The 13,181-nt window shown below is 44.5% G+C and overlaps 1 protein-coding gene across 1 annotated transcript; it reads left to right on the top strand.

The window, feature by feature from the left end:
• Nucleotides 1–7,467: 7,467 nt before the first annotated feature.
• On the top strand, nucleotides 7,468–12,803 carry LOC136654384 (vomeronasal type-2 receptor 26-like). Its single transcript, XM_066631367.1, has 4 exons — nucleotides 7,468–8,289; nucleotides 9,857–10,084; nucleotides 10,803–10,929; nucleotides 11,902–12,803. The coding sequence occupies exons 1-4, from the start codon at nucleotides 7,468–7,470 to the stop codon at nucleotides 12,801–12,803; spliced, it is 2,079 nt and encodes a 692-aa protein (XP_066487464.1).
• Nucleotides 12,804–13,181: the final 378 nt, after the last annotated feature.

Raw genomic sequence — 13,181 nt, 5'->3', positions numbered from 1 at the left:
TGTATTATGATTTTGTTCTCTTTACTGTCATTAAACTTCATTTTAAGTCTAGTATTTCCTATGCACTTCCCAATAACAGAGTGAGACAGAATCTTGGGTGAACAGGGTCACTTTATTCACAGTTAACACAGGCCAACACACATTTTGTTTCCTTAAATGTTACACCAATTCCTGGGTATATTTGGGGTGCTGATTCCAAAAATGGCATCCATTTTGCCCTCTCTTGTCTCGTTTTGGAGATATAGTATGGCCTCATTAGTGAATGGTTCAAGCAGCTTCCTCATGAAGAAGCCTACACCATGGCTTCCTCATGAGGAAGGCACTTGAACCATTCACTAATGAGGCTATACTATATCTCCAGAACGAGATGTGAGAGGGCAAAACGGATGCCATTTTTGGAATCGGCACCCCAAATTCATATCAAACCACCATAAAGTTTGAGAAAAACTTTCCTGACCTTCAGTTTTGTAGGCCAGTGTAATTTTAGAAAGGGGAAAGAAAGCATGAAGCAGGAAAGACCTTGAATCTTCTCCCCCTTAAATGGGGGCAGCTGTCTTAAGGGAGACAGAGCTGATCATCTGTTCTCCAGGATGGATGCTCCCATGCTGCCTCATAGTGGCATCCCATGCCCAGATGATCCATACTTGGAAATGCCAATGATCAAGGTAGCTGGACTGCAGAAGTCCTTCCACAAACCTTCTCACGCTTGCAAGCCTCTTCTACCTTTTCTTCCTCCATTGCCTTTGCTGACCTCAAGGGTATATGTCCAATTTACTGCTCCTGCCTCCCTGACCCACACTGAATCTGCCACATGGGGTATTAGCCTCCTGCTTGTCCTCCCCCTTTTCCATTGGACCTAGAAGGTTCTATAAACTCCACTTCACTTCTGTGAGAAAAATATCCACCCCATTGGTGGACAGGTGGACACCAACACCGCTAAAAAGATAAGGCACAGTATGGGAATGATTAGCCCACCCAATTCCATCACTGGTGTAGTTAGAGGGCAGCACACTAAGTTTTGCAGGGAGCCCCCCTGCAGCTTGCAAGCTGCTCCTCCCCTCCCCTCCCTTTGAAACCATGTAGGCAAGGGGGGGAAAGGAGGTGAATGGCTCCCAAGGGGAGGGGGAGAAGCCACTTGCATGCTGCAGGGAGGCTCCCTGAAAAACTTAGTGTGCTGCCCCCCTCTAGCTATGCCAGTGAATTCCATCACTGCCCTTCCAAAGTCCCTGTTGACTTTTCGTCCAGCCCTATCTACCCAAGCATAAACACTTCAGACCCTGCAGTGTAAAAGGTCAGACCAGAGAATGGTTACACCTTGAATCAGTTGTCCAAGGAGAGCAAAATCCCTCTGGGCCTATAGCCTCAAGGATCCTCTAGCTCAAATAATTATCTCCAAGATGGATGAGCAGAACCTAGGGAGATGGGTTGTCCAACAGATACTCATAGACCCCAAGTAAAAGCTAGCCCCAAAGCACTCCTCTCCCATTGGCCAAACTGATCCTGGCTAAGCTGCCATCTTGAGTGACTGCAAATTAAAACTTGCCAGTGACATGCTGAAGGAAAAGAGCAAGCACAATGACCACAACAGTATGGTCCCAACTCAGGGACCATGTCTCCAGCCACAACTTCCAACATACAACAACTAATGGGAGCATGGCCCCATCAGCCATAGTCAACAGAAAGCGTCAAAGACTGGGTGCTGCTGGCAAAAGGCCATCTCCCTTACTTTTCTCTTGGGTGGCAATCCTGTAAAAAAAGTTTGAAAAAGGTTTGTCTAATTCTGGAAGTTAATTGCTTGGAACCTTCTGGGTCGTTAGAAGCCTCCCTTCTCCTCCTGATAACTGACAAACATTGCTTCACCAGCAGTGCAATTGTGGATGGCTCTGTCAGTTCAAAAACATCTAAGAAGTCCTTCTCATCCCTATAATCATTACCAAGTACCATAATTAATTCAGTTGGCCAATGCTTCAGACATTTCCATGAAGGCATTAGGAAAAAAAAGAACCAAGCAAGTTTGAAATGTGCATAAACAACCCCTGAGTTCCATCAAGAATTAAGGCAATAGGAAGCAAGCAAGATTCTGTCCATTTGAACCCTTTCCATCTTTCCTTGCATAAACCATTCTTCAAATCCTTGTCTTGTTTTACACATTCAAGCCTGGCTTTTGGGACATCATTGATTTTGAGGATAAGATGGATACTTGACCTTTGAAGAAGTCCATTGGCAGAATTAGCTGTCATGAATGCCGACAGTTTGCAGCGGACTAGCGATAAAAATGATGCAAAAACACAGCAGATTCTTGCACTAGGGGGGAGGTTTGCAGCTGGAAAGATGGAGCCTGTGCTGCTTTTACTGCTGCTATTGCTGCTCCCTCATATGCTGTGCAAAGTCTATTCAGCTCAGTGCATTGGAAATGATCCTGTGCACATTCCACAAGAGTGGGACCAGCCAGGTGATGTCATGATTGGGGGGATTGTGTCTCATATCCATTACATGATATCCAGCTATTCCTTCAAGAAGCACCCTTCTCAAGAGCGGGTGAAGAATCTTCTACTGTAAGGAATTCTCCTTCCCGTCCCCTCCATTGAGTCACATTTGATGCTAGCTTATTGATTTCTATAGTTGTGTGACTGCAACTATTTGCTGAAAGTTACTGGATATGCTTTTGTGAACAAGTGTAACCTGTAAACAAAAGGGAGATCTATTGTATGTGCTGGGACTTTGTGCAGTGGCCAATGACACACCTGGGCAAGGAAGAGGGAAACACGGATGAAGGTGTAAGAACAAGAACTTTATTGTAGGGATAATAAATACACTTACAGGAAAGAGGAATGGGATATTAAATCCAATGCAATGTTACTAAACACACAGAGAGAGAATTTTCACACTTAGGAAGAAAAGATGGTGTCACTGAGCATATCATCAATTTGACCATATGCAAGACAGGAAGACAGGAGTGGGCTTTGGGGATCAGTGAGTGGGATTGACTAAGGAGCAAGATTAGTTATCCATTTCTACTGACTCATGTGGAAAGCACTGTTTGGCAGGGCAAGATTGCCAAGATCAAAGAATATCCGGGGTTGAAACTGGTACTAAAAGTTGAAGGAGCTGGGAAAGCAAACCCAGAGGCTAGGCTGTAGTGGTAGCTACTTGTAAGGAGGAGAACAGGACTAAGGGGCTGAAATTGGTTTCCAGTTAGGAGAAGGAGGTAGCCAACAAAAGGATGCCTGCCCAGCACATGCTGACAGAGGGGCTTTGAGTTCATAAAGGATGACAGAGCAGAAGGTGATGAATCAACAGTTTTCTCAGTTGTGCTCAAGGAACGGAAGCAGGAAAGATAAAGCTGGAAAGAGAAGGAACGGATCAGACAGCATTTCTGTGCCCAGACGGCACAGTGATTCTTGGGTGACAACTGGAATGGAGGTGCTTCATGTGGCATTTGCAGTTCATTGAATGACAATATTGACAGCAAGGCAAGCTAAAGACTGAGCAATGCAGAACCAAGACATGTGAGAACCCGGGACACAACTTCATATATAGATGTGAAGTTGTCGCGTCTAGCTTGGCCCTGGAATTCAAGAAAAAATGTCTTATCCCATTCTGTGTAACTGACTCTCCAATATATGCATTGTGATGTATTTTATACATGATTCGGAATGCAGATTGCTTTGTCCCTGACTTCAGAAACAATTTTAGTGCATACAATATACTGGGAGAATTATCAGCAAGCAATCACCATGATAGATTTCTTTTTGCTTTCCCTCAGTGGAACTCAATCATGATTCCTTTTGCCATAAAGCAAGGCAGCTGAGAGCCCAATCTCAGGCATGCTTATTCATAGACAAGTTCCATGGATAAAATCTAGATAAGTGTAATTAAACATTAAATAAGTGTTTAATGGAACCTACTCCCAGAAAAGTATGCATAGGATTGCAGCCTAAGGACCCAATCCTATCCAATTTTCCAGAGCCAATTTTTCTAAATGACATTTTGCTAAATGACTGTGGCTTAGATCAGCTAGTCACGGAGCCCACCAGAGGACAGGTGACTCTGGATTTAATATTGTGCGGTACGCAGGACCTGGTTAGAGATGTAAACGTTACTGAGCCATTGGGGAACAGTGATCATGCTGCGATCCGTTTTGACGTGCACGTTGGGGGAAGAATACCAGGCAAATCTCTAACAAAAACCCTTGACTTCCGACGGGCGGACTTCCCTCAAATGAGGAGGCTGGTTAGAAGGAGGTTGAAAGGAGGTAGAAAGGGAGGGTAAAAAGAGTCCAATCTCTCCAGAGTGCATGGAGGCTGCTTAAAACAACAGTAATAGAGGCCCAGCAGAGGTGTATACCGCAAAGAAAGAAGGGTTCCAGGAGGGTGCCCGCATGGCTAACCAGCCAAGTTAGCGAGGCTGTGAAGGGCAAGGAAGCTTCCTTCCGTAAATGGAAGTCTTGCCCTAATGAGGAGAATAAAAAGGAACATAAACTGTGGCAAAAGAAATGTAAGAAGGTGATATGGGAGGCCAAGAGAGACTATGAGGAATGCATGGCCAGCAACATTAAGGGGAATAATAAAAGCTTCTTCAAATATGTTAGAAGCAGGAAACCCGCCAGAGAAGTGGTTGGCCCTCTGGATGGTGAGGGAGGGAAAGGGGAGATAAAAGGAGACTTAGAGAAGGCAGAGAAATTAAATGAGTTCTTTGCATCTGTCTTCACGGCAGAAGACCTCGGGCAGATACCGCTGCCCGAACGGCCCCTCCTAACCGAGGAGTTAAGTCAGATAGAGGTTAAAAGAGAAGATGTTTCAGACCTCATTGATAAATTAAAGATCAATAAGTCACCGGGCCCTGATGGCATCCACCCAAGGGTTATTAAGGAATTGAAGAATGAAGTTGCAGATCTCTTGACTAAGGTATGCAACTTGTCCCTCAAAACGGCCATGGTGCCAGAAGATTGGAGGATAGCAAATGTCACACCTATTTTTAAAAAGGGAAAGAGGGAGGACCCGGGAAACTATAGGCCGGTCAGCCTAACATCCATATCGGGTAAGATGGTGGAATGCCTCATCAAAGATAGGATCTCAAAACACATAGACGAACAGGCCTTGCTGAGGGAGAGTCAGCATGGCTTCTGTAAAGGTAAGTCTTGCCTCACGAACCTTATAGAATTCTTTGAAAAGGTCAACAGGCATGTGGATGCGGGAGAACCCGTGGACATTATATATCTGGACTTTCAGAAGGCGTTTGACACGGTCCCTCACCAAAGGCTACTGAAAAAACTCCACAGTCAGGGAATTAGAGGATAGGTCCTCTCGTGGATTGAGAACTGGTTGGAGGCCAGGAAGCAGAGAGTGGGTGTCAATGGGCAATTTTCACAATGGAGAGAGGTGAAAAGCGGTGTGCCCCAAGGATCTGTCCTAGGACCGGTGCTTTTCAACCTCTTCATAAATGACCTGGAGACAGGGTTGAGCAGTGAGGTAGCTAAGTTTGCAGACGACACCAAACTTTTCCGAGTGGTGAAGACCAGAAGTGATTGTGAGGAGCTCCAGAAGGATCTCTCCAGACTGGCAGAATGGGCAACAAAATGGCAGATGCGCTTCAATGTCAGTAAGTGTAAAGTCATGCACATTGGGGCAAAAAATCAAAACTTTAGATATAGGCTGGTGGGTTCTGAGCTGTCTGTGACAGATCAGGAGAGAGATCTTGGGGTGGTGGTGGACAGGTCGATGAAAGTGTCGACCCAGTGTGCGGCGGCAGTGAAGAAGGCCAATTCTATGCTTGGGATCATTAGGAAGGGTATTGAGAACAAAACGGCTAGTATTATAATGCCGTTGTACAAATCTATGGTAAGGCCACACCTGGAGTATTGTGTCCAGTTCTGGTCGCCGCATCTCAAAAAAGACATAGTGGAAATGGAAAAGGTGCAAAAGAGAGCGACTAAGATGATTACGGGGCTGGGGCACCTTCCTTATGAGGAAAGGCTACGGCGTTTGGGCCTCTTCAGCCTAGAAAAGAGACACTTGAGGGGGGACATGATTGAGACATACAAAATTATGCAGGGAATGAACAGAGTGGATAGGGAGATGCTCTTTACACTCTCACATAATACCAGAACCAGGGGACATCCACTAAAATTGAGTGTTGGGCGGGTTAGGACAGACAAAAGAAAATATTTCTTTACTCAGCGTGTGGTCGGTCTGTGGAACTCCTTGCCGCAGGATGTGGTGCTGGCGTCTAGCCTAGACGCCTTTAAAAGGGGATTGGACGAGTTTCTGGAGGAAAAATCCATTATGGGGTACAAGCCATGATGTGTATGCGCAACCTCCTGATTTTAGAAATGGGTTAAGTCAGAATGCCAGATGTAGGGGAGGGCACCAGGATGAGGTCTCTTGTTATCTGGTGTGCTCCCTGGGGCATTTGGTGGGCCGCTGTGAGATACAGGAAGCTGGACTAGATGGGCCTATGGCCTGATCCAGTGGGGCTGTTCTTATGTTCTTATGTTCTGTGCAAATGGAGCATGCACTGTATCCTGTGGTGGTGAGGGGCAGTCACAAAGTCCTTCTCAAGGTAGGGGAATTTTTCTTCCCTTACTTTGGGGCTGCATTGTGATTGCATTGATGCTGGACAGTTGGAGAGGATTGGGCCCTACATCTCTGAAAGCCACAATGGGCAATTTGTGTGATTTCAGACATTGAAAACTCTCTCTTACAGTTACAACAGTAAATGTTTTTTGCAGTGTGGTCACTAAGTTCTACCAGCATCTCCTGGCCTTGGCGTTTGCAGTAGATGAGGTCAATGAGAACCCCAAGATCCTACACAATGTCACTCTGGGGTTCCACCTCTATGACAGCTATTCTGATGCAAGGATGACCTACCGTACCACTCTGGACTTGCTCTTTGGATCATATAGCTTTTTCCCTAACTACAGATGTGGCATCCAAACCAGTGTGATAGGAACCATTGGGGGCCTTGATTCTGATACCTCCTCATATATGGCGGACATATTAGGTCTATACAAGGTTCCACAGGTGAGATCTGTACAGGGGAGAAATATGAATTAGGCTTAATCTCACACATAATTCATAGCATTGTAGAATTAAGGAGTTGGAAGGACACACAAGGTCATCTAGTTTAACTCCCTGCTTGATTTGTGTTTATACAATCCTCTTCTTCTCTGTGTCGTCTCCAATATTTGAAATATATAGATGATTTTCAAGTTCTGTAAGAAAGATGACTTGAACTACGTGCCTTTACTCGATAAATTGGCATAAATTACCATGATTATTCCTGTCTACAGCACACATGGTAGAAATAAAGTTTTAAAAGTACATAAACACATCAAAAAATGAGTAAAGGGAACATTAAAAAATCTACTTCCCTCTCTAAAATGATATTCCATCTTTTTCAAAGTTTTCGTATGGCTCATTTGAACCAACAACAAGTGACCAATCTCATTTCTCTTCCTTCTACCGCATGGTTCCCAATGAAGCCCTTCAGTACCTGGGAATTGTTCAGTTACTTCTGTATTTCAGTTGGAAATGGGTCGGACTCATCACCATGAACAATGAAGCTGGAGAACATTTCTTGCAAGTCTTGGAACCGATGTTGTCCAAGAGGGGGATCTGCTCAGCCTTCACTGAAAGATGTGATAACCAACTTCCATCTCTGAAGATAGATGTACTTATTAAGACATTCCTGAAACAAGTTCCAATTCTTATGACGAGCAAAGCCAATGCCATTGTTGTCTACGGGGAAGCAACAACCATCGTAGGGTTAGCAAATACAATATCGGCAATGAGAACTGTGATCCCTGTAATGGTTTCTGGAGATAAAGTCCTCATTGGGAAAGTATGGATTACGACAGCCCAAACCGATTTCACAAGCAACACCTATTACAAGATGTTGAATATACAACCGTTCAGGGATGGTGTGTTTCATGGTGCTCTCTCTTTCACAATTCACTCAAAGGAGCATCTGGGATTCACTGAATTTCTTCAGAATCGAGACCCTTTGGAGGCAAGAAGAGATGGTTTTATCAAGCATTTCTGGGAGCAAGCATTTGACTGTTCATTTCCAAAGCTAGGCTCACCAACAAACAGCAGAGTATCCTGTACTGGGGAAGAGGACCTGGAGACCCTCCCTGCACCTGTTTTTGAAATGGACATGACTGGCCACAGCTACAGTATCTATAATGCTGTCTATGCTGTGGCACATGCTTTACATCTCATATATTCATCAGGACCCAGGCACAGACCATTAGAGGACAGAGGCGGGCTGGACATTGACCCCTGGCAGGTAATAGCATTGATTTACAGTGCAATCCTAACCAACTTTCCAAAGCACCAAAGCAAGGGCAATGCAGGTCCCAGGTAAGGGAACAAACATTCCCTTAGCTTGAGGAGGCCTCCAGGTCTGCCCCCCAACTTCAGGATGCAGCACATGATGCCCCAATGGTACTGCTATGCCAGAGCTGGAATGCTGGTTGGGGCCTTATATATATGATTTGGGCCTTATATATATAATTGGCATCCATCTTCTTTATCTTTCCAAATTCCTTCACTTGCTAGCAAGAGATTAATGGAGTAAAAAACAGACGATATTAGTACCCTAATTGTGCCTCCAAAGCAGGGGTGTCCAAACTTTTGGGCAAGAGGGCTACATCATCTCTCTGACACTGTGTCAGGGGCCAGATTAATTTTCATTTCAAATTTGAATAAATTTACATAAGTAATTTACATAAATGAATATATTAGAGATGGAACTCATATGAATGAATGAAGGTCTTGCAATAGCTTAAGGTCTATAAAAGTCCTTGCACAAAGCAAGGCCAGCTTTTCCTTTGCTGCCACTGCTGCATCACAGCTGTGAAACAGCAAGCAGTGGAGGGAACCCTCATCCCACAGCTCATGTGAGAGGACAAATAGTCATCTTCATGCTGAAAGCAGTTGCATCGGGCCAGCAGGGGCTCCAGCAAGTCTCCAGAGTGCCAGAGGCTCATTGGAGACTGGGGGGCTCCCTGTGGGCCAGATTGTGAGTCCCTGAGGGCCGCAAGTGGTCCCTGGACTGGAGTTTGGGCACCCCTGCTCCAAAGAATTGATTTTGGAATTATTGTACAAATCCTCCTATAATCAACTGATAAATTATACTGATCAATGGTTTACCACATTTTTCTTGTGCATGATAACTCAAGTATGTTTAGCCCTTAACTGCAAAATAATTATATTCATATCCTGGTTCTGTTCTAGTGCAAAACCATCTAAGGCCCCAATCCTTTCCAACTTTCCAACACTGAGGCTGCAATCCTATCCACACTGCTGGGAGTAAGCTCCATTGACTATAATGGGACTTACTTCTGAATAGACAGGCATAGGACTGGATTCTGATGCAGCTGCAATGCAGCCCCAAGGTAAGGGAACAAATGTTCCCTTACTTTGAGAAGGCCTCCGTGACTATTCACCCATTGCAGGATGCAGTGCATACCCCAGAACAGCCATTTTCAACCACTGTGCCGTGGCACACTGGTGTGCCGCGAATGGTCTCCAGGTGTGCTGCAGGAGTTTGGTAGAAGGTCATTTTTTTAATAGGACCATTGGGGATATGAGCCCCCACCAACAGCATGGTGTGCCTTGTCAATTTTCCAAAAACTGATGGTGTGCCTTGACAATTTTAGTACCTTGTCAGTGTGCCGTGAGACAAAAAATGTTGAAAATCACTGCCGCAGAACATAGCATCAGTTCTATCGATGCTGGAAAGTTGGATAGGATTGGGCCCTAAATCCGATTTGAATGCTCATTTCAAAAACACTTAGTGGGAATATCGCATTAAGTTAGAGTCACACAAGTCTCTTTTTCTTTCCACTTAGCTCCACTTCCTTCTTCATAGGATCTCATTCAACAACACTTGTGGAGATGAACTTAAGTTTAACCAACATGGAGAATTAGCAGCTGGGTTTGATATTACAAACTTGGTCACTTTCCAAAATGACTCCTATATCAGAGTTCAAGTGGGAAGCATGGATCCTCAGGCTTGTCCAGGCAAAGAATTTATCATTAATGAGGACAGAATTGAATGGCATGAAGACTTGACTCAAGTAGGAATATATTAGCACTACGTTCAAAATGATATGTCTTATTTATTACTGATTACGTCAATATTTTTACATCAGTATTACACTGATATTTGCCAAGTACATCAGTAATTGAATGAAATAGGAGGGCACCATTTCAGGGCAATGCTCAGAAATGACATCATCAAAGACTGGTGGCTTAAGAGACCATAGATATTCCTTCTTACTATACTTTATTTGTACATTTCTCTCAATCGTTTGTTGTCCTCTGTTCTTATATAGATGAACCACTGTTTTGTTTGAAGATACAAGTAGCAGTATGAGAGCCAGGTTGGTGTAGTGGTTTGGGAGGTAGACTCAGGCCAGGAAGATCCAGGTTCAAATCCCCCCTCAGCCATGAAGTACCCTGGGTGACCTTGGGCCAGTCACTTTCTCTCAGCCTCACCTACCTCACAGGGTTGTTGTGAGGAAAAAAGGGAGCAGCCATGTAGACCACCCTGAGCTCTTTGGAGGAAGGGCGATATAAAAATGTGATAGATAAAATGTGATAGATATTTGTATGTATGAACTGCAATGCATCTTTATATGACAGAAAGTATTCATCACAGAGAGCATGCCCCTGGGAGCTCACAGGTCTTATCAGCCAATATCATGACCCCTCACATTAACCAGAAGAGCATTTGTGTAGCAAAATCTCCCTAAAACATTATCACTGTGAAGTTCTCCTTTTATTTAAGAATAGGTGCCTCCCTTATCAGTCTGTAATGACAATTGCCACCCTGGTTACAGCAGGACAGCCAAGGAAGGGGAGAAATTTTGCTGCTATGATTGTGATCCTTGTGAAGAAGGCCTGATCTCAAACAAAGAAGGTAAGCAGTATACTGTTAAGGTATATGAATTTAAATGTATTATTAGAAGCACCTATAACCTTGCAATAACTTAATTTTCAGCCCAAAACTGTACACTGCATTCTAAGGTGAGGAGGGGAGATGACTGGGCTCTAACTGAAGTTATCCCAAGGTCACTTGGGCTATGACAACCAGAGGGGTGTGTGTGTGTGTGTGTCACTTACCTTCTTACAGCCCAATCCTATCCACAATTTTCTGGGAGGTGTCACAATTGACACTTTTCTGGGAGGTGTCACAATTGACACTAATGGGGCTTACTTCTGAGTAGACTTGCATAGACTTGGGCTGTAAGTTGTTGGATCACCCATGGGTCACCTTGGACCCTATGCTCTCCATTTTGCTGGCATAAGTTTGAAGTGACCCAGGGGATGTTCTGAGGTGGGGCTTCAGGAATCCAAGCCTGATGCACTGCCACCAGGATCCACCCCCACCCTCCTCTAAAGCCCCCCCTTGCCCACCAGAATCCACCACCTCCCTCCCTCAAAATTCCCACTGCTAGCCTCTCCATTCTCTCTCAGTTGGAAAAGGTATTAGTGTGACTTATTTTTGATCTTTTGCATTATGAATTTTGAGATACAATGACTGGGGTGGTGTCGGAATTCAACAACGTTGGGCAGTGGCCCAAAGAGACTGTCCATCAGTGGTCTTAACTGGTGGTAACAGTGGCATCAGTCAGCCTGACAGATTTATGCCAGCTCTATATCCAGTACCCCAACTACTCAAAGATGTTCCCACTAGGCAGTGAGGAGAGTGAAAAGAGCCATGCTTATCACCATCTGAAGTTTTGTGGGGCAGCGATACCAGTGCTCCAGGGTTGCCCAGTGCCCAGTGCTGCACATCAAAGTTACAGGTTGAGGTAGATATTGACAAAGCAGGTCACTCTGCTCAGTACCATTCTTTTAGGTTTAAAGAGAGAATGTGTTCCTCTTTCAGACATGGATTACTGCATCGCCTGCCCAGAAGATCAGTATCCCAATGAGAAACAAGACCAATGCATTCCCAAGATGCCACACTTCCTCTCTTGTAAAGAGCCTTTGGGAACCATCTTCACTGTCCTGGCTCTTCTCTTTTCTCTGATCACAGCTCTGGTGCTGGGAATCTTCATCAAGCAACGGGACACTTCCATTGTCAAAGCCAACAACCGCAGCCTCACCTACCTTCTCCTCGTCTCTCTCCTCCTTTGCTTCCTCTGCTCTTTGCTCTTCATTGGAGAGCCTAATAAGGTGACCTGTCTCCTTCGACAAACAGCTTTTGGCCTCATCTTCTCCATTGCTGTTTCTTCTATCTTAGCCAAAACCATCACAGTGGTTGTGGTTTTCATGGCAAACAAGCCAGGAAACACTTTTCGGAAATGGATGGGGAAAAGATTGTCACATTCTATTGTCTTGTCCTGTTCTCTTGTTCAAATCAGTATTTGTGCTCTTTGGTTAGCTGCTTCTCCCCCATTCCCAGATTTGGATATGCATTCACTGGTAAGAGAAGTCATAGTGAAATGTAACGAAGGGTCACTCACCATGTTTTACTGTGTCCTGAGCTACATGGGCCTTCTGGCCATAGTCAGCTTCACTGTGGCTTTCCTAGCCAGGAAGTTACCTGACAGCTTCAATGAAGCCAAGTTCATTACCTTCAGCATGCTGGTCTTTTGCAGCGTGTGGCTGTCCTTTGTGCCAACCTACCTGAGCACAAGTGGAAAAGCCATGGTGGCTGTGGAGATCTTCTCCATCTTGGCCTCTAGTACTGGGCTCCTGGGCTGCATTTTTTTCCCCAAGTGCTATATCATTATAGCAAGACCTGACTTGAACAAAAGGGAAAAGTTAATAAGAAGAAAGCATTAGAATGTCTGATAATCTGTCTGATAATCTGATAATGTCTGATCATCAGCTCTCTTCCTCTGATGAGTCTATGAAATGAGTCACAGATCCCATCTTCATTCCTTATATTGTCCAGCCTACTGCAATATGTATGTTGTCTACATAGAATAAAACAATGTCTTTATGATTCATTTCTCCAGTTACAGTCAGCTCTTCATCCAATACAATGGAGAATCACAATCTTTTCATGACACATTTTAGCAGTGTGTCATGCAGTTTCATTTCAACTCCAGATGATTCTGTTTGATATGCATTATTTTAATCTCTCTATCACTCTGGCTTCTGGCAAAGTTTCAGAAAAGAGACTAGCTAGGTCTCTCCAGTTCGTTACCTTCACTGGCC

This window comes from Tiliqua scincoides, chromosome 5 (assembly GCF_035046505.1).
Source record: "Tiliqua scincoides isolate rTilSci1 chromosome 5, rTilSci1.hap2, whole genome shotgun sequence".
Taxonomy (NCBI): Eukaryota; Metazoa; Chordata; class Lepidosauria; order Squamata; family Scincidae; genus Tiliqua; species Tiliqua scincoides.
This window is presented reverse-complemented; position numbering and strand designations above follow the sequence as displayed.

Excerpts from the sequence above, each read along its gene's own strand:
- LOC136654384 (XM_066631367.1), top strand. The coding sequence starts at position 7,468 with ATGGTTCCCAATGAAGCCCTTCAGTACCTGGGAATTGTTCAGTTACTT. Across the intron at positions 10,085-10,802 it reads GGCATGAAGACTTGACTCAA|GTGCCTCCCTTATCAGTCTG; the intron begins GTAGGAATATAT and ends ATTTAAGAATAG. Across the intron at positions 10,930-11,901 it reads CCTGATCTCAAACAAAGAAG|ACATGGATTACTGCATCGCC; the intron begins GTAAGCAGTATA and ends TTCCTCTTTCAG.